Here is a 19,019-nt window from a genome sequence, read left to right as displayed (position 1 = left end):
ATACAATTTTAACATAGTTCATTGGTTTCCTCACTGTACAGTCATACGCAGGTTTTGACTAACAAGTGCACAACTGGTGTGTGGCTGACATTCAGCTTGCCTGTGAGTTGTGGAGAAGAGATACGTATGCTCTAAAAGCTTCATACAAAGAGCATCACATTAGATTTTTAGAGGTATTTGCCATTTAAAATGAAACCACCTAAAGGTGCTTAGTGCTGGCTCTTGGAAAAAAATGGGGACTTTGTAAATTTTGACTGTGTTTTATTATACCGGGGCTTTTGAAAAATCTCTTGCACATATCAGGACCACCAAAAAAAAGGGCTTACTCCCAGAGGAAAGATTCTGCAATTCAAAATGGGCTGAGTATAGGCTGTAACCTGAGAGGCCTTTTGGAGTGTTGTGCAAATATTGCTGCAATAAAAACACAATTAATAGAACATAAAGTCCAGTCTCAATGCCCTGTATACAGGCGCTTCCCCCTAATTCCTGCCACAGAAATTGTGTACTTTTTTTATATCCCCATAGAAAACCAGGTTTGAAAATTCAGCTGCTATAACTGCATTAGGCAAACAGGAAAGGGAAAAATTGCTGTGAGGTGTAGGAGAGAGTTCATCCTAAAAGGCTTGTAGGCAGCAGCGCAGGGCACTTGTCCTGCCTCGCAGCTGCAGGAGCGGGTGCCACTAACACTGAGAGGGGGGCAGCTCTTTTGTCATGGGTGTTATCAGAGCTCGCAGTCTGCGGCACATGTACCTCAAGAGAAGCCTGTTACCTCTGAAGTTCTTTATCTTCAGAGGTACATCAGCACCTGAAAACCTAGAGATTGTCATGAAGGGGTAAAACTGAGACAAAACATGGGAGTGATTTGCATAAGGAAAAAAAAAAGGGATAAAAATGTTGTATTCTGAAGGCTACATTCAACTTCTGTTACAAGAAGCTTGGGCAGGTGCCAGCAGCTTGTTCCCTTTGTGATATGATTATATGGCCACTAAGTCATTTGGTTCAGTCAATTTGCTGTATATCATGGTAAAACTGTATATAGCAGAAAATCCACAAAGTTCTGCCCTTTTCCTCTCCTGAGGCTTTCTGCCCAACATGAAAACAGAGAACAGCTTTAACAAGATCTGGGGGCACTTCTGAGTCCTTGCGTAATGCTCCCATCCTGGCTTGCGTAGGTCAACAGGAGATGCTGAGCGGGCATGAGAACAGATGAGGAAAGACAATGAGCAGTAATGGGTGGGGACAGGAGGTCATGACTGCTGTGGGCCCCATCCTAAATCCCAGTGGAGCTGTCTCCTTCCTTCTCCTCTGCAACTCTCTGTGTCTGAGAGAGAGAACACAGCACTAAAACAAGACACAAACACTAACTCCTTCATCCGCAGAAGTATTACTTACAATAATATTTCCTAACAAAATGGCCATTATCCTTCTCTTCTTGTTTTTTTATTGGCATAATTCAGGAGGTTTCTGGTAATTATGCCCAAGTTCATTCAGGATAAAGCTCTGTATCATGCAAGAGTTCTTGTCTTTTCCTACTCATCAGGTCTTCAGGACAGATCCCCCTTCTTTTCAATGGATGGCAGCTCTCTGTCAGCGTGCAAACACAAAACAGTTCATTTTGAACAGCGATCTCCTTAAGTCCATGCCCTGAAGAATGCTTTAATTCAAGGAAACTGTTGTTCACCATCTGACTGTCTATGCCCTGAACAGGATCCTGTCCAATCTTGCTAGACCTGTTCCTTGTAATAAGCTGCCACTTGAGAAATAGATGCTGTTAGACATCCCTGTACTAATGACCTCTTCTTTTTTTTTTTTTTTCCAAATATAGGCTTGCTCTTTACCTGCATCTATTAGTTCTTAAGTGTTGTTCATAGAGCTATGTATTATATTTAATTTTTATATATATATGCATAGATTTTACTTCCAGATTAGCTCCAACATTTTCCATTGGAGTTTAAGGCTGAGGAAGCCTGCTTGACATTTCAGGGAAAACTGAAAAGTTTGTATAGGATTTTGAAAGCTATGGTGTGCAAGATGGAATTGCAAAGGTTTGTTTTTCAGTATAAACATATACTGATTGTTTTTGTCAGCAGTATTTCACAATTTGCTTCCCTCTATGACAGCCTTACATTATTCATAACTTGCAATCTATTCCTTAAATTTTCAGTTATAAGAGTTTCCTGGTGGGGGTCGCAGGATATGAAGGGAAGTATTGATTTGAAACATTTGAAATATAAATGAAGTTGTTTAGTTGTTCTGGTACATGGAATACTATAGGCACTGGATCAAATTCGACTTCCCAGCATGTTGGTTTTCATAGACAACAAAAACATGTTCCCGACCCCTCAGTGGACAGTGCAGCGCAGCTCTAGCCTCTGTCTGAACATTCTTTGATTTACCCAGTATTTGTTAAAAATAAAGATGAAAAATACATGTTTCAGTGCACTCAAAGACCAAAAGCGATCACTATTTTATTCTAGTCTGACAATAGGTCAGAACCTTAAGACTTTGCTTTGAAACTACCAGTTCTTTGTCACTTAAACTTGTGGAATAATATCAAAGCAGTATCATCAACCCCATTTCACAAAGACATACACAAAGTCTCTTGTCCCATGTACATGAGTTTGGGGCTAAGGCAAGTATTAAACCCAGTGGCAGACCTGTTTTGGCACTGGGGGAAAACCAGTCAGCGTTGGCGGTGCTGCAACGGGCAGGCGTATGTGCATGTCTGTATGTGTCTCCTGCTCACTGCTCCAAGGCCAATGCCACAAGCCAAATCTCCTCTCCCTTTCCCTGTCTGAGGTCTAAGAGCTCCTTTCCAGCTGCAGCTGACAAGTGAGTAGGACTGTGTAGCTCTGACCGCCCGCCTCTGAGAAGACCAGGTCATCCATTAGGAGTCATACCCACAGACCATCTATTAATTTACTACATTCAGATTTTTCTTTGGTAGAAAGCCAGTAAATTTGACCCATGATATCATCTATCTCAAGCTTTCTAATACTAAAGAGCATTTTTAATTTTCCCATGTATGTGTAATTCTGACTGTATAATATTGATTGTAATAAAGCATAATAAAATGTTTGCAGAATCTAGCCAATTTAATGGCTTCAAGATAACAGTAAGTAGTTATATGATATTTTTGAAAAAGAAAACAAGCTTTCTCAATACAAATTCAGCAACTGAAATACAGTACGTGAAAGAAAAATTGTTTTCCCAAATTAAAAAGAAAAGATACAGTTAGAACTTTATTTCCTGAATCACTTAAAATTAGTCCCAGCAAATACTTCCATTGTGCTGTGTTATTATACCAGCAGGGCTAGAGATAAGATGATGCAATAGCTCTTTTTCGGTATCTAAGTTAGCTATAGGATGCTAAGTTGCTTTTGGCATACTTCAAATACTGCGCAGAGACACAAACTGCTCAATTTCCATCTAGTTCTCTTCAAGAGAAAGGATTAGTATTTTTGAAGTATAAATTATTCACAGAAGAGACTTCTATGAGGGATGGCTAAAAGTATCTTCAGAATTCAACCCACATTAATAAATACTTTTGACTAATATTTTTGAAAATTCAGAAAAGGCACAATTTTTCCTTTGGAAATATTTTTGTTCAAAAATTGTCAAAAAAAAAAATCGAAAAAGGGATTTAAAACCTTAAAATAAAACTGCACATTTCATTTGACACAAATGATTTTTCCCCCCAGTTTTTTTCAGTTCAGTCAGCGAACTGAAAAATCAATTATTCGCACGGCTCTACTGGCAAATAATTCTTATCAGAATAATTCCAGAGGGGATTATTCTGTGACAAGGAGCTTATATTGTATGGAATTTAAAAGTTAAAAAATTGAGGCTAGCATGATAAACAATGAGAAATGTTCTGTTCACTTTTCCCAGTTTTCTCTTTCAAATTATGACCTCCAATCAGGATGAAAAACTAAAAGAGAAAAAGGGAAAAAGAGAAACAAAAAAATATCTATATATTTTAAAGTGGATTAGATAATAAGAAGCCAGTTCCCAGTTATTCTAGCTGGAGTCGTGAGGCCTAAGCATTTTGAAAATCAACCCTAATGAAACACAAGAAAACACCAGAACAAAACCACTTCTGAAATATTTAGTCAGCTTCATTCTCTCTGAATGATTCTTTATGCACCCTCAACTTTGATAGTTTATTCATTAATACCTCAGAACACACTCCAGAAAAGAATATAGCTGCCTCGTGCCTTATAATAATCCCTAAAGTTCAAGTTCAGCAACATGATTTTTCAAAAAGAGATTAATTAACCTGGCCTTGTAGCGAGTACATTCTTGTCCTTAGCCTTTATGAGAAGCATCAAATGGAGGTGCCATCAGGACCCAGCAGAAAGCAGTGGCTGGGACGCCGGGGCTCACGCACGCCACAACCTGCCCGGTGCTTCTCTTTCTGGTAACGATGGCGGCAGCACTGCAGAAGGAGAGAGGTGATTCGAACTCCTTAAACTCAGGTAACACCTAGAAGTAATACCAGCAATAACCAGCAGAACAACAAAACCCTGAGGGGGAACAGCAGGACATAGTTTACCTCTGTAAAAAGGTGCCCTTCAGAGTGGTTGCAGTGATGATTCTTGGGCAGTGGCTTCTGTGCAGACAAGGAGCAAAGTATAAGCCTGGAAAGAGGAATATTAAGCAAGTTCTGAGTATCTAGTGTTAGTTTTGGGCTAGGCTATGTATTCACAATTCAAAAGTATTTTACATATTTATCATTTAAAAGTAACTACCAAGGGGACAGGCCACTAAATCATATGTCTGGATTGTCCAAAAGAAAGAGCCTGAATTACATTTTTGCTACATCCTCACTTATCCCTCTGGTTTTCTTAAATGTCCAGTCTATGCCTAGACATCTCATAGTGATATTGAAAATTAAAGTGTGTTTTTATCAACAATTCTTTACCTTTCCCCACCCCCATATCTCCTATAAAACAAGACAGATAAAAGGAAGAAAATCTGGTTTTGAAGTACATGTCTTTTTAAAGCACTTAAGTCCTGGGCTTTTCAGGGACTGTTAGGTTGTGTGTAACTGTATTAACAGAACTTAACTGGAACAAGAACTCAGCCTTTGTTCTTCATGTGTGTTTTATTGCTCGTTGTGCATGTTGATGGTAACACCTAGAGCAAAAGGTAGCTAAAATATGTAGCAAAAACCCCCAAGGATATGTTCAATATTCCTTTTCTCTTTGAAGAAAAGTCTGACTTCTTTCTGGCAGTTTTCAAAGAGAGGTAAGTGGGGTCTCCTAATCAACCGCCCAAAGCTTTCCTGCTGTCTCCTACCTCTTGCTCCAACTCTGCTTCACTGGCACGTCCCGCATGGCTCTGGATGCTGCAGGAGCCTGCCCAGCTGGGTGTTTCATAGGAGCCACCATGAGCTGGGTTGAACCAGCCGCTCTGACAGGGTTAGGCAACCTCTCTAAACGATTCTGCTTTGCTTTTGCTTTTCTCTGAATGATGACTCATTTTCTTCTTGGAAACAAATCTTTCCCTGTCCTCTTGTGTTTGGAAGGGAGGTGGAAGTCCCCTCAGGACTTCGTTTGATGTGTAAAATCCTCTCACCTACAGACATGAACTTAACAAGCTGGCTTAAAAGCAGAGCTGGTCGCAGCAGATACCTATCAGAGAACGAGCAGGGGAGAAGGTTCCTCACTAAATCCTCATACCAGGACCCAGAGAAAGGCCTTTCCTCTTACTGACTGCAGAAGGAACAGGACTGAGCTAATCATTGTGTTAAAGCTGTCAGAGAGGTCTCTCTTTTTCAAGCAAAAGCTGGTGTCCAAGAGTAGAGGTCTGTGGAGTGGGCTATTCTGTACCTCTTCTGTGCCTCTGTGCAGGGGTCCTGCCCTAAGGGCTGCTGCAGTTGCACAGGGGGCTGGTCCTCACTAAGCGCAAAGGGGCACCTGGGTGAGGACAGCAGCGGTGGCATGCTCCTGCACTGAGTTAGGGCTTACATCGACTGCTCCTCCCAGGAGTATTGCTCAGAGCAGCACAAGGCATATTTTCTCTCCCTCAGGGGAAACCTGTTACAGCCCATATCCTGCTCTTCCATATATACCATCCCTGCAGCAGTAACTACTAGGGGCACATTTGAGCCTTTAAATGAGTCCATAGGAGGTCCCTTAAACAGAAATGCTTTAAAATCTTTTCAAAAGAGCAGCAGATGTACTGCTTCACAGAACTGGCTTCCCTGGCGTCGACTTATGTGCGCACCATGGATATTTTTATGCTGCTTTTCTCTATTATAGTCCTCAAAAAGTTACTGAAATCAGTATGAAATTAACCTTGCTTGTTTCTCACGTTGCAGAAACGTTGCTCCCCTGAGAATGGCTCATGAGAATACTTTATTCCCTACTGGGACACAATAGGTGCTGCATCCTGAGTCTTTCTCTGACCTTAAAGATATTTCTGCTTTGGCTAGGTCTGTCCAACATTAATTGTGGACACAAATTTGTGACAGCTCACTTGGGCTATCGCCACACGCGAGAATAAAATTTTTCCCATTGCAGAGAGTTAAGATTTTTGAATGGTATTGTAAGCATGTCCACTTGGATGGTAATTTAATGACCACAGTTTTAGACCTCCCACACAACAAATTGTTCCTTTTCAGTGTTGTGCTGGGAAAAAGAATTCAGGGTACCAGCTGGCAGCTGATACTGTGAAATACTACTTACAAATAAAGACAGGAAGCTTGGTGTAATCGCTAGCATCTTAGAGCAGCTTTCTTGGGATTGCTGCTGAGCAGATGTAAGACTGGTATTAATTAAATTAAACCCAGAAAAATTGGTCTCTCAATAAACTTAAAAGTGATGATGCACATTAACACAATGCTAGGAATTTCAAATCTAATTTTCAGATTTGTTTTGGGAGATAAGAGAAAAGAGAAGAAACAGTGACTCCTAAAGACTTTCTAAATTTCCTTTTTAAATGTGTAAGCTATGAAACTTTGCAGTGATGTATTGCTGCACCTTTCCTCTGAGCTTTGTATGTCATGTTCTTAACGATGTGGCAGGTTGCGGTACAGACGTTTACAACTGCTGTGATATAGTGCTGTGTGATATAGATAAATTCTGCCTGGTGGTATTAATAGTGATTAAAATAGAAGGTGTGTCTAGGGTATCTGTTGGTGTGCATTGACTTACTGATAATGACTTACTGCCTGATGGATGGATGGCAAACTAAGGCTGGCTAAGCAGGACGTTGGACAGCAGCAAAAAACATTTAAAATAACAAAAGCTCTGCTTCCTTAATATCCTGGTGGCAATGAGCAGTAGTTAAATCTCAGCCAGCATGCTCCTTAACTTTTTTGCACCATCAGACAATGACAGATAATGCCAAACAGATTGCACTAGTCCAGCTGGTGAAGGGAGAACTGCATTCTTGTCCCAGTAGCCCCTCTCTCTCTGATGTAGAACAGCGAGAACCTACCGAAACAATCACTAGAGTTAAATGATCAGTTGGTAGCACTGGAAGAAACTCTCATTGTTCATCTTCACCTTAACATGAGGTTTTGCTTCCTCTCTGGTAGAGGCGTGACTGGCATGGTCCCCAGTTTTGGCATCCTGCAGGTAGATAAATAAAAGCTTCCTATTTCTGAGGTTAAGGATTAGAGCAAAACAGACACATGTGAACAATGTAAAATACCAGCATCCTACCTTCTCAGCAGCCATGTCCCTAAAAGCACATCACACCTGGGCTCCTTATCCTCCACTGATGCCCAATTTCCATTCCATGCTTGTTCAAGATCTCAGGCCTGCCATTTAAAATGATATAAATATTATCTGCCATTATCTAAAAATACAGCTACCAAGCCTAGGATGATATGAATGAAAACTGGAAATAAATTAGGCCACATTTCAGAGAGTGTGAACTAACATCATTTCATTGATTCTAGAGGAGCCAGATGGATTTACATCAGCTAAGAATCTGGCAAACTGTGTTCACGGGTGAAATTATTTGTGGAACATGCTGCTGGCAAACACTAGCAGATTTCATAGCCACTCTCTTTATTGACACATTTCCTTGAAAACTAATATCTCTGAAGAAAAAGCAAAACCAAGTATTTGGGAAGGGGATGGAAGTTGGTTCTCTACAGCAGCTAACAGCAGCTCCATTTTCAGACATTTATTTCAGCTTTAACACCTAAAGAACATGAAATGAAAATTAGAAAAAGCATTTGGCCATTGCATTTGGCTAGGCGTATCTAAGTATTTAATATTTAGGATAGGTATTTTTTAATGTGGTAAACTGAAATAACTCAGACTCAGAATTAGCTGTTCTGTTCTACTAGGTATAACCATCATTGGATTATTTTTAGACTTTGGAGCTAGGGGACCAAAGTAAGTCTGTACATTTTCAGATCTGTTGGTCTGCAACACTTTTTTTCTAGCCAAGAAATCAGAACAGTTCAAATACTTAAATACTGAGGTGTTTGTAAGAGGTTTAATAGTTTACTGCCTCCTCCTTTCCATGTTTGAGTTCTGAGCGTTGCTGATCTAGCCTGTAAACATTTTCAGTTGCCTCTGTTTGTTTGCAAGGATATCATCTAGTAAACTACTGCATTTCAGAAATTATTACAGTTTATTTGGCAAGGTAAGGTTGCTTGTAGCCCTCCGTCTGAAAGGGGCAGGGGGAAAGGAGCAGCAAAGCCAAAAGGACCTTCCCCACTGATGTTTGCCTTCTAAGGGAAGACAGTATGCATCTATCACAACGTACTAATCAGATACAGGCTGAGACAGAAATCAATCAGTAGTGATCCTGTAGTTCTTGTTCCTATTGACCAGCATTTAACTTGACTGTAGTTCCCATTTAAATAATCAGAATATACAGATATGTTTACTAGCGTGTGTACACAATAAATCTTATGTTAATTTAGCGCTTGTGTACTCTTACTGTTGGGCTGGCTTAGTGCAAACAGTGTGCAATTCCATACCCTGCATGTTTTCTGTCAGTCTTGGAAAGTCCTCACTCCTGTGGGAAAGGGAATTATGCTGCCCTTTTGGACTGTTTTCTTTTTTAATTTCAAGCTCTCCAAACTGCTTGGAAATAGGCCACTGAGAAAGCAAAGCAAACACTCTCTGTGCCTGGGGTTTGCGGTTCCCCACTAGATATATTATATTCAGCTGAGGGAGAGTAAGAAGCTATTTTCCCCAATTTTCCATACTGCCTGTGGGAATCTAATTCAATTTCCTCCCAAATTTAGCAGCGAAAACTAAACAGTAAAGAATAAAGTTGAAGAGGCTTCTGTAAATCTCTGGATTCTAAGGTACTAAGGTGCAGCAGGATTACTGAGCACAGGTTAAACTTCTTTTCAAGCCACAAAGCTACTTACAGATTTAAGAAGCTTAAAAACCTGATCCAACATTAGTCCTTGCTTTGCAAATGAAAGAATAGTATATCTACCTATACAAAGTTATATTTGTTATTACTGAATTTTTTTATCCTTCATTATTGATGTAGCCCCACTCCATAAAGAAACTTTTTTTTTTTCCAGTGGGAGATTGTGATGTATTAGATAAATTAAGGGAAAGGGACAGGGAAAAAGGCTGGTGACCAAATGCATTTCCAGAAATAAACAAATGAAAGAAAGGACTCACATTTCATTACTCTCACTACAGTGGCTACATTTTACCACCAGACCACAGGGGTCTTACTCATAACTTCCAGAAAGAGATGTAGTGCCTCTTTTGGACTTGGATTCTGCACAGCAGCGTGGACCTGAGACAGTCAAATGGCTCAAAAAATACTGAATAAAAAACAGAATTGACTTTTCTGCTTCGTGTGAGCTGGAACATTTGTTCAGCAGACCTACTTGCAGCCAGCAATCCAAGCCATTTTCTGATTGTCAACCATCCTCAGTTTTTTTTGACCCTTTTAGCTCAGAACTTCTTCAGACGGGTAGTCCCTGCAGTGAGCACTGGTAGCCTAGATTGCGGTAATTATCTTGTTACCTCTTTTATGTGTGTGTTCTCACTGTCTGTTCCATCCTCACAGAAATAAATTGGCCAGCAATGATTTTATTTCTTCACAATAGTGTCCTTTACACTTGTTTTCATCCCCACCAAATCATCTTCAGTAGTAAAGCTGTGTAGACATCTATTAAGCTTTAGAAATTAGGATAAGGACCAGCATACTTTGTTTTTTTGACATGACATGGAAAAATTCTATGATATAATGAATAATAATATTCAGCAGACACATGATGTTTCTGGGACTGTGAGCCTCTATGAAAAGATGTTCCACTTGTTAGAGAGATGTAAAGGAAAACAGACTTACCTAAGTATTTTCATGATGTTTACCTTGTACACTCAATGGTACAAGAGTTTTATCAATTACCTGCACAGGCAGTTTCTCAAGTTATAATGAATTTGTCTCATAAAGTGTCAAAAAAATTAAAATAAAATTAAAAATAAAATTAAAAAAGGATGCAAAAGCTGAAAAATTAATTATTCAAATGCAAAGCTCCTTTTATCCCAAAGATTTCATGGTATATTTTAAAGGTGCTTATATTTTAACTTTCACTTTCTCTACCTACATCTCCTCCTCCTTCGTGGTTCAGGTATCACTTAATGTATTTTCAACATAGGATTTTCATCTCTGTCTACATTATATTAGAAAACTAAATCTCAGTGGAGAAGCTGCCTCAAGGTCATTAGTAAGCTTGAGAGGCATAGTGTAGATGACAGCCTTAACACATTTGATGTTCATGCTAAACACAGCCAAGTCCTTTAGGACAACTGCAACAAGGTGCTGGAAGTAGTTGCTAGCACTGGGGAGCTGACTAAGGCTCCTAACGTTGCTAGCAGTGTTTTAAAATGCCTAATTAAAACTGTGTGGGGATGGTATTTTACATTGTGTGTGCACCACGTTGTGTGGGCAGTAATGTGAAGGGCAAACATGCCAACTCCTCTGCAAGTTCAGGCTTTGCCTACCTGAGAGCAGAGCGCTGACTCGTGGCATGTAGAAGTGAAGAGTCTGTGCAGAGAGCTTACGAGTTGGTTTTAAGTTGATTTTCTAAACTTTGGCAATGACCTAGAATGATCCAAAGTGAGGAACATATGGCTAGTTGTTAAAAATGTATCAAAGAGCTTCTCTTGTCTTTCTTTCTCATGAATGATCTCTTCCAACATAAATGATCCCCTCATGCGACCCCTCAGTCTGTTGGTTGGCACTCACATGCACGAGCATCAGCACACTATTAGCAATTACCTTAGTGATATTTACAGCATTTTAATGTCAATTGTCTGTATGTAAATAGTCTGTGAGGAACGCAGCGTGCCCGGGGCTCCAGCTCCCACTCCAACAGCACTGCTCCTTCAACACACCAGAGTGCTGCCTGCACCTTATCTAACTGCCAAAAATACCATTTCAATTGCTTTATGACAAAATAATGAGTCTTTCAAAGATGAGTGGTCAGAAAAACAAATTTGTTCTCCCACACAATTAGAGTTTATAACGTTGGACAGCAGTATCAATCTCCAGTGATTCAAAATTGAATTTGCACGTTGGAGGGAAATGTGTTCTTGCGTGTGCTGTAACCGGGCTGCTTAGCAGGAAGAGTCCTCGCAGGTTGAATGGGAAAGAATGATATCAGCTGAGCTGTGGGAACATCAGGATGGAAGTTTCCAAATGCAGACAAGTGTTGTGGGGACACGGCGTTCGCTTTCACAAGCTCGGCACTGACAGCGCCGCTCCCACAGTCATCAACAAAAAAAAACGTCTGGAAAAACTGTCACCAGATATAACAGGCAGACAACTGTTCCCTTCAGGTAGAAAGGTGTTTCAAGACCTGCAGCTCACTGTACATAACCCAATTGCTCATGGAGCTGTTGATATTTATAATCATGGTCTTCAGACATTCTTTGTAAAGAAGTACAAAGTATTAGACCTCAGCAATGCCATTTATGGTGAGCATATACGGTGTCTCAGAACTGCACTTTGCCCTTAACATTTGCTTTATCCTTACTTGGGATTTTACCCTTAGGCTGTTGGCCTGTGCCGTGCAAAGGCTGCAGCATACATCCTCTTACATTTGCCATACCTTAACCTGTATTCTAAAACCTGCTCAGCTTGTTACAGCTCCCTCAATCATCCCTTTTCAGGACACATGCAAACCCACTTGATGTGCCAAGCAGCTGCTACCCTCCCACTGCTACCCGGTAATTGCATTTCTGGGCATGTGTACGTAATACCTTGTAAAGCACTTTCAGTTTTTTCTTTGGATTTCAAGAAACTATATAGGCATGAAATAAGTACACAGGATGTAGAAGCAGTTTTTTAGGTTTTCAGAACTTCTCCATTCTTATACTTGCAGCCAAAGTGACTACGTTCTTCTGCTGTGGTTTTGTGTTTAATATGCTTTGTATGTAAATCTAATTAAGCCTTTTGTTACTATCTCAGATTTAAAGCAGTAACAGCTAGGAACAGTCTTTCAAAGAAAGTGTTTAAAGAAATTAAAAACAGTACCTAGGATTTTCAGTAATAATTTATCACCATGGATATTCACATAAGGTAACAAAATATTTCCTTACCGCTGGAGCAGAAAAGAAAGGTAATCTTTCTTAAAAAAGGGATGAGACAGATGAAGGACTCTGAACTTGGGCAGTCTTCCAAAGGAAGGTGATGTTCACATCCTGACAGTGATCTGATAGGAGCCCAAGTGAGCTACCAGATCAGTGGTGCTCAGCTGATTCACAGTTATCTGAAATGCCTAAGGTCCAGGCTCTGCTCCTTTGTTTTCACGCTGCTCACAATCCAATGTATCTCATCACAAGAGTGGTTCTTTCATGGTCAGTCTGGATGGTACTTTTACCTAAAGAGTCTTCTTTCTGTAACCCTAAATATTTCAATTTTCCTTACTGCTTATCCTGCAAATAGAATTAGCTTTTTATTGTACTCTAGTCATCTCTCAGCCCCGCTATGCACATTTACCTCTTTCATTCATCCAGAGAAGTCTGTCCCTCAAGCATAACAGGCATTTCTCTTCTTTGCAGAAGTCTCTGAGATTGTCCATACATACACTCTGATGAGGTTCCTGGGACAGATTGCCCAATTCCTAGCGCAGCCTTCCTAAAAAATCATAAGTATATAAAATATTATTTCCCTGTTTCAGTAAAAATGTCTCTCCACATACAGCACAGAATTTGCTATTGGCTCATTTTTCCCCAGACATGGTACCCTCCAAACTTATGTTGAGTTTGCTTTCCACAGATGGTTTTTGTTCTCGTTCAGTTTTAGCACTGTCTGCATTTTACACTTACTCAGTATTCAGCTATGTCCTTGATTTTCTGTGGAAATCATGATTAATCTCTCCAAGATCTGTGAAGTGACCTCAGCCAAAAAATTGGTGCAAGTGAGAGAAGAATCAGAGCCTCTGTGGTTCAGTCTTCTGAATGTCTTTTTACTGCTTATGCTTCTGCTCTTTTACTTCCTATGTATAGTTACTGACACCAAGAAGAACTCTAGTTTAATCTCTTCGGATTTCATTAATCTACAGATTTTTTTCATACTTGTATAATCATATCATAAACCAAACCCAGCTTCTATGTTGACTATACACTAAGAAGGCAAAGGTAATGGTTTTTTGCCACACGTTGTCTGACCTTTTGTAGTTTGGGGGGTGGTGTTTTTTAAAAAAACATTTGTTTTTGTGCCCACTTTAACTAGGTCTCATTAACTCTACTAATATAAATGCATTTTTTTACCTTGATCTTTGATCTTTAGCTAGTCTTGTAGAAAACCACAGTGACCACATTTGTTCCTTCCTTTCTTCCCCTTGGAAATCATACACAGCTAAGTTTGAATTAATCTGAAGCATTTCAAGATTTTTCATCATTATTGGCTCTTTTTTTGCTCAGTTGTAAATGTTAGGTTTTGACTATCCTCTGCTACAAAGGTTTTAGGTCAGCCCTTTATTTTTTCAGTGGTCAAATTTATTGTTTTCTCTCATTGACTTTAAATAATACTCCTTGAAGGCTACACCTCTCTCCCCATTGCTGGTTTTTTGGTGGGAGGTGGTTGGTTTGGGTTTTATTTTGTTTGGTTGGGTTTTTTTTAATTGGGAGGAGTAGGAAGTTTGCTTTCCTTTCTCTTCAACATCATAGTATTATTTGGAATTTTCTTTCAAGGCAGAATGCAGCATTCTGAGGGATTCTGCTGGGATGGTTTTCAAAAATACATATAAAACATCGAAATAAGATAATTTGAAGAGAGTCACTGATTGAATGAATCTGTTATTATTCTACCGGTTTAGGACAGGAAGACTCCTTTAGCAATTCCTCCATTTAGGAAACTAAGTGGCTAAGATGTCCCTAAATTGTCTGTTTTGTGTGTGTTTGTTCTGAATGCCCATATGAGGGCTGATTGTTTTAAATCTCAGTTAATAGGGTTTTAAAATTTGACAGAAGCTCCTCAACTACTTTCACAAGAAAATGCGTTTTGCTGTTTTTGTGAAAACCTGCCTGTATTTGGTACAAACATAGACCTCCAAAATCTGTAGTTCACCTTTGTCTGTTGGAGCTTGGTGGCAAGAATTGCCACCAGAAGATGACTTCTGCAGAAACTCTGCCCACTGCTGTACCGCATGGGCCCTGCCATGTGGACCACAGAACAGCTACCATGGCATGATGCCATAACTCTGGGCTGAGAAGCACTTCCTCTGTTTAAAAAACTGGGCACCAGAACATGCAGCAGAGCTATCCCATGCTGTCCACGTTAGGGAATGTGAGAAATAATAGGAAATCAATATGCATGAGGATTTATGGGAATTGTTTGTGCATGCGTATATACATCTATACATATTAGGACAAGAGGAAATGGCCTCAAGTTGCGCCAGGGGAGGTTCAGACTGGATATTAGGAAAAAATTTTACACTGAAAGGGTTATTAAGCATTGGAATGGGCTGCCCAGGGAGGTGGTTGAGGCACCATTCCTGGAGGTATTCAAAAGATGGGTTGACATAGTGCTTAGTGACATGGTTTAGTGATGTGTTTTTTTGTTTTTGTCAGAGTTAGGTTGATGGTTGGACTAGATGATTTTAAAGGTCCCTTCCAACCTAGACAATTCTATGATTCTATATAAATATATCCATATGTTTTGTATATCTATGAAGAGGCATGGGACAGGAGTGGATAGAAGCAGAGGGGGATGGAGAAAGCCACAGTCTACCCAAAACTTATAACCATGCAAGCAAAATTGAGGAAGGGTCTATCTCTTCAGGAACATTTGACAAGTATAGCGTCTAAGAAGTGCAAACAGACTTTGCATAAGGTTTTGTGACACAGCCATTCTTTACTTTCAGGTGCTTATTAAAAGAGCTGTGTGCATTTACACCAATTAGCAGATGTACCGACATTTATTTTGCCCCACCTCAGCTCCCCTACCAGTCTGCAGCACCCTTTCAGAGCCCTAGGAACTACAGCTTTTCCTCAGAATCTGCTGGCGTTTTCTTCCTGCCTATATCAGTTTGCTGCCTCTGACACTGATGAGTCCCTCCAATTAAACTGAAATCTTCCCCTGAAAGTAACCAAATCGGTTCCTCTCTCTCATTTATTCTGGTGACTCCACGGTCTCTCCTGCTTCTTTCTCCTCTGATTCTCTCTGTTTATTGGTCTTGTCACTGTTGTGTATCATCTCTCCTGTTTGGGAGTCATTCATTTTTGTATTCCTGTGGACAGTAAAACCCCCTGTTACTTTCTAAATAGCAGCGCCACTTACCAAAATCTTTAATCTCTCCATGAATAGGAATCTCTCGTCCACTGACACCCAAACAGGCATCTCTCATTCTGCAGTGGCTAGTCATTGAAAATTTACTTTACAATTGGTGTAGTATTTAAGCTTCAGTATTTCGGAAATGCTATAAAAATGAATCACACTTTCTTTTTTCTAGCATATTCAATACATTGTGTTAAATTCAATTTAAAAGGTGCTGAACGTGTTTTTTTCTTTAGAATGAGCATTGCTCAAATAACAGCAGTTTCATCTGCCTCATTTCTAGCATTGGGGAGAATGCTCCACTACCTACTGTATTATGGATTCTTGTGGATTTTCTCCAGCAGACACTTATGACAACTGCAAGCTTGTTTTACCCTGGGGATATATGTGTATGTGGCCAGTTGCTTCAGGTCATATTCCTTCCAAATGGAAGTCAGCTTGACAGCTGTTAATTTGCACTTGGCCATTCCATGTGTTGTTTTGCTCTAATTATTGGTCACTGTACGGAACAGGTGACAAATGGCCACATGAGAACTCTTTAAATCACTAGATGTACAATCATTAGGAAAACAAACAGTCAGGGTCGTTAAATACTAGTTTTCTCTCCAGCCCCAAACAGAAACAGATTTTAGCTGGTTTTGACATCTATTGGAAAGGGATGGAAAGAGATGACAATACCTCACTGTTTATGAAACTGGCTTCCCATTCTGTAAGTGTCCTAGTTTCAGGGAAAGAGAGGAATTTAAGGAAAATACAATGGTTCTAAGATCAGATGCAGAATCTGGTTTATCTAATGATTTTGTCGCAAGGTTCAATTAGGTGTTCTTAAGTAAAACTAAATATGCTTACCAAAATATTTCCTCTGAGCTTCAGCTACTACAACTATATCAAATTAAAGCAGGCAAAAAATTTTCCTTTCTGAGCAAGACAGTACTTGCTGAACAAGAATGGCAAAACACCATTATAATGAGCTTCCCTTCTACTGAAGTGTAGCATTGCAGAGGATATTTAATTGAAGTCTGTTTTTTCAGACTCTCAGGGCCTAATTTGGATCTTAATTTGGGCCAGATTCTCTAAGGACATAAGCAGAGGACTTTTTTCTGTTCCAGTGAGTAGTGACTAACTCTTGAATTTTTGCAAGATTATAGACCTGTCTGTAGTGAAAATTATGAATAATTTAGTTGATCTCAGTGGAGCTGCGTTAGTGAAAACAAGAAAAGATTCAGCATCTTAGAGTCTTGGTGAAATTACTGCTTTTAGACCTGTGCGAGCTGAAGATATTACAAAATGCTATTTGAGTGATGTCTTGTAAAACACGCTAAAACAATAATGCAGGCATGACACACAGAAATAGTGATTGCCATAGGACATGGTTTACTAAGACTTAATCTGAACTTAAACTCATCACTAAATAATATCCCACCTTTTTTTTATTTTTGCCTTTTAAAAATAGGTGTAAGTGCAACCTTCACGCTACTGGCTGTAAAGAAGAAAACAAAAGACTACTTTGTGAATGTGAGCATAACACAACTGGCCCAGACTGTGGAAAATGCAAGAAGAATTACCAGGGCCGACCATGGAGCCCTGGTTCTTATCTGCCTATACCTAAGGGTACTGCTAATATCTGTAAGTAGTTCTGTATAATAAGGATATTTCATTATTAGAATTCTGCCCCATATCGTGACTCAGTAGGAAGATTAACACTGGCAAAAGTTTGTCATTTCCTTATAACCCAGTGCATCTAATTTGACAAGGTGTCAAATTGTGTTAATAGTAAGTACACATCATCTGTACTCTTACATGGCTGTAAATAACTTGCACGAGAACTGTGTGTTTGTATCCAGAGATAAATCCCTGGAAACTGCACAGAAAGGGCTAAGGAATGAAAAAATTAGGATCTTCCACAGAAAAAGTACATGCAGAGGGTAGAAACCCGTGGGAATATCTGCAATAAGGATGTATGAATGGACACCCTCAGCTCTCCATTCATACATCCTTATTGCCTCAAAATTCAAAACAACCTCAGCTCAACATGTGAGATGAGGTCCGTGCTCATTTTTTGTCCGTTTAAGAAAGTTAAAAAATCTCAGACAAAATTTTGCAATTAATAACTAAAAATCTAAAGGTTGGTAAAGGAAGTTTGTACCTGATGTTGACCTGCAGTCCAGATTCCTGTGCGCTCTTTTAGATCACCATAAGTGTTGAAGGAGGAAAGCGAGGGTAAAACCTGAGTTTTTATATCTGGTTGTTTCCAGCTAATAGCCACTCAACAACACACATACTCACTATTCCAGCACACTTTCATATTATCCAAAGGAAGTTATTGACAGCTGCATTTCCTGGTGCTGGACAGGATTTGGTCAAAAAGAACATGGTGCTGAAAGAGAGAGCAAAAAGACAAGTATGAGCATCAGTTCTTCCTTTCATGCATGTATGAAATACATAGTGATTCAGACTCCTCCCGAACAGAGTAACAGACTTAAATCTTTTGAAGAAAGGATTGAAGACGATGAGGATAAATCACCAAACCTTTTGACAGAAGTTACTAGCTTTCTTTTAAGAAAAGAGTTCACAGTTTTGCCCTGATTAAAAGCAAAACATTCATTTTAGAATATTAGAATATAACAATTTACCGAAAAGTTATTTGGGAGTAACAGAGCTATGTACTGTAGTTGAATTGAATGAAAAGTTTAAAACCAGAAGCAATGTGCACTGCTCAGAATGTTATCTAAGACTTCAAAGCAGCAGCTGTGAAGAATCAAAACTCAAAAATTAATATCATAGGAAGCAGGACCTTATCAAGTTAAATGTGAGAGTAATAGACCAAGTAACAAACCGTGAAGTGTGGGGGCATGAAATTATGATAAAATTCTTACTGAGCAGAAAAAAATGAACTTCCAAAAAGCAGGGGAAAAACATTTTGTAACAGTATTCACTTTTTCACGTTATAAAAAGTGAATGCGGCTCACAGAATTAATACTTTAAAGCTATGTTCAGAAAAAATAGTGAGATTTGTCAGGTTGGTTTTATTTATATATTTTACACATATATACATATACACACATACATATGTACGCACATAAATACATTAAAAATATATATACATTGTAATGCATTTGCTACCCCGGCAATCATCTAAACTAGGGATGAGATACATCTGAACACAAAAACCGGGATCTTTCCAAATGCAACTTGCTATGTCAGTTACATCATTTCCAATCAGTTGAGCACACACCAGACGGAACAGTGGAATTAGCAGCCACTGAAAGGATGCCTGAAGCTTGTTAAAA

General features: G+C 39.4%; 1 protein-coding gene across 1 annotated transcript in view; it reads left to right on the top strand.

The window, feature by feature from the left end:
* Positions 1–19,019, top strand: part of NTNG1 (netrin G1) — a 151,108-nt gene that overhangs the window by 73,378 nt on the left and 58,711 nt on the right. Inside the window, exon 3 of the mRNA XM_074152124.1 lies at positions 17,183–17,355. Within this exon, the coding sequence (XP_074008225.1) occupies positions 17,183–17,355 (173 nt within the window). The remainder of the gene's footprint in view (positions 1–17,182; positions 17,356–19,019) is intronic.

Source organism: Numenius arquata, chromosome 8 (assembly GCF_964106895.1).
Source record: "Numenius arquata chromosome 8, bNumArq3.hap1.1, whole genome shotgun sequence".
Classification (NCBI taxonomy): Eukaryota; Metazoa; Chordata; class Aves; order Charadriiformes; family Scolopacidae; genus Numenius; species Numenius arquata.
This window is presented reverse-complemented; position numbering and strand designations above follow the sequence as displayed.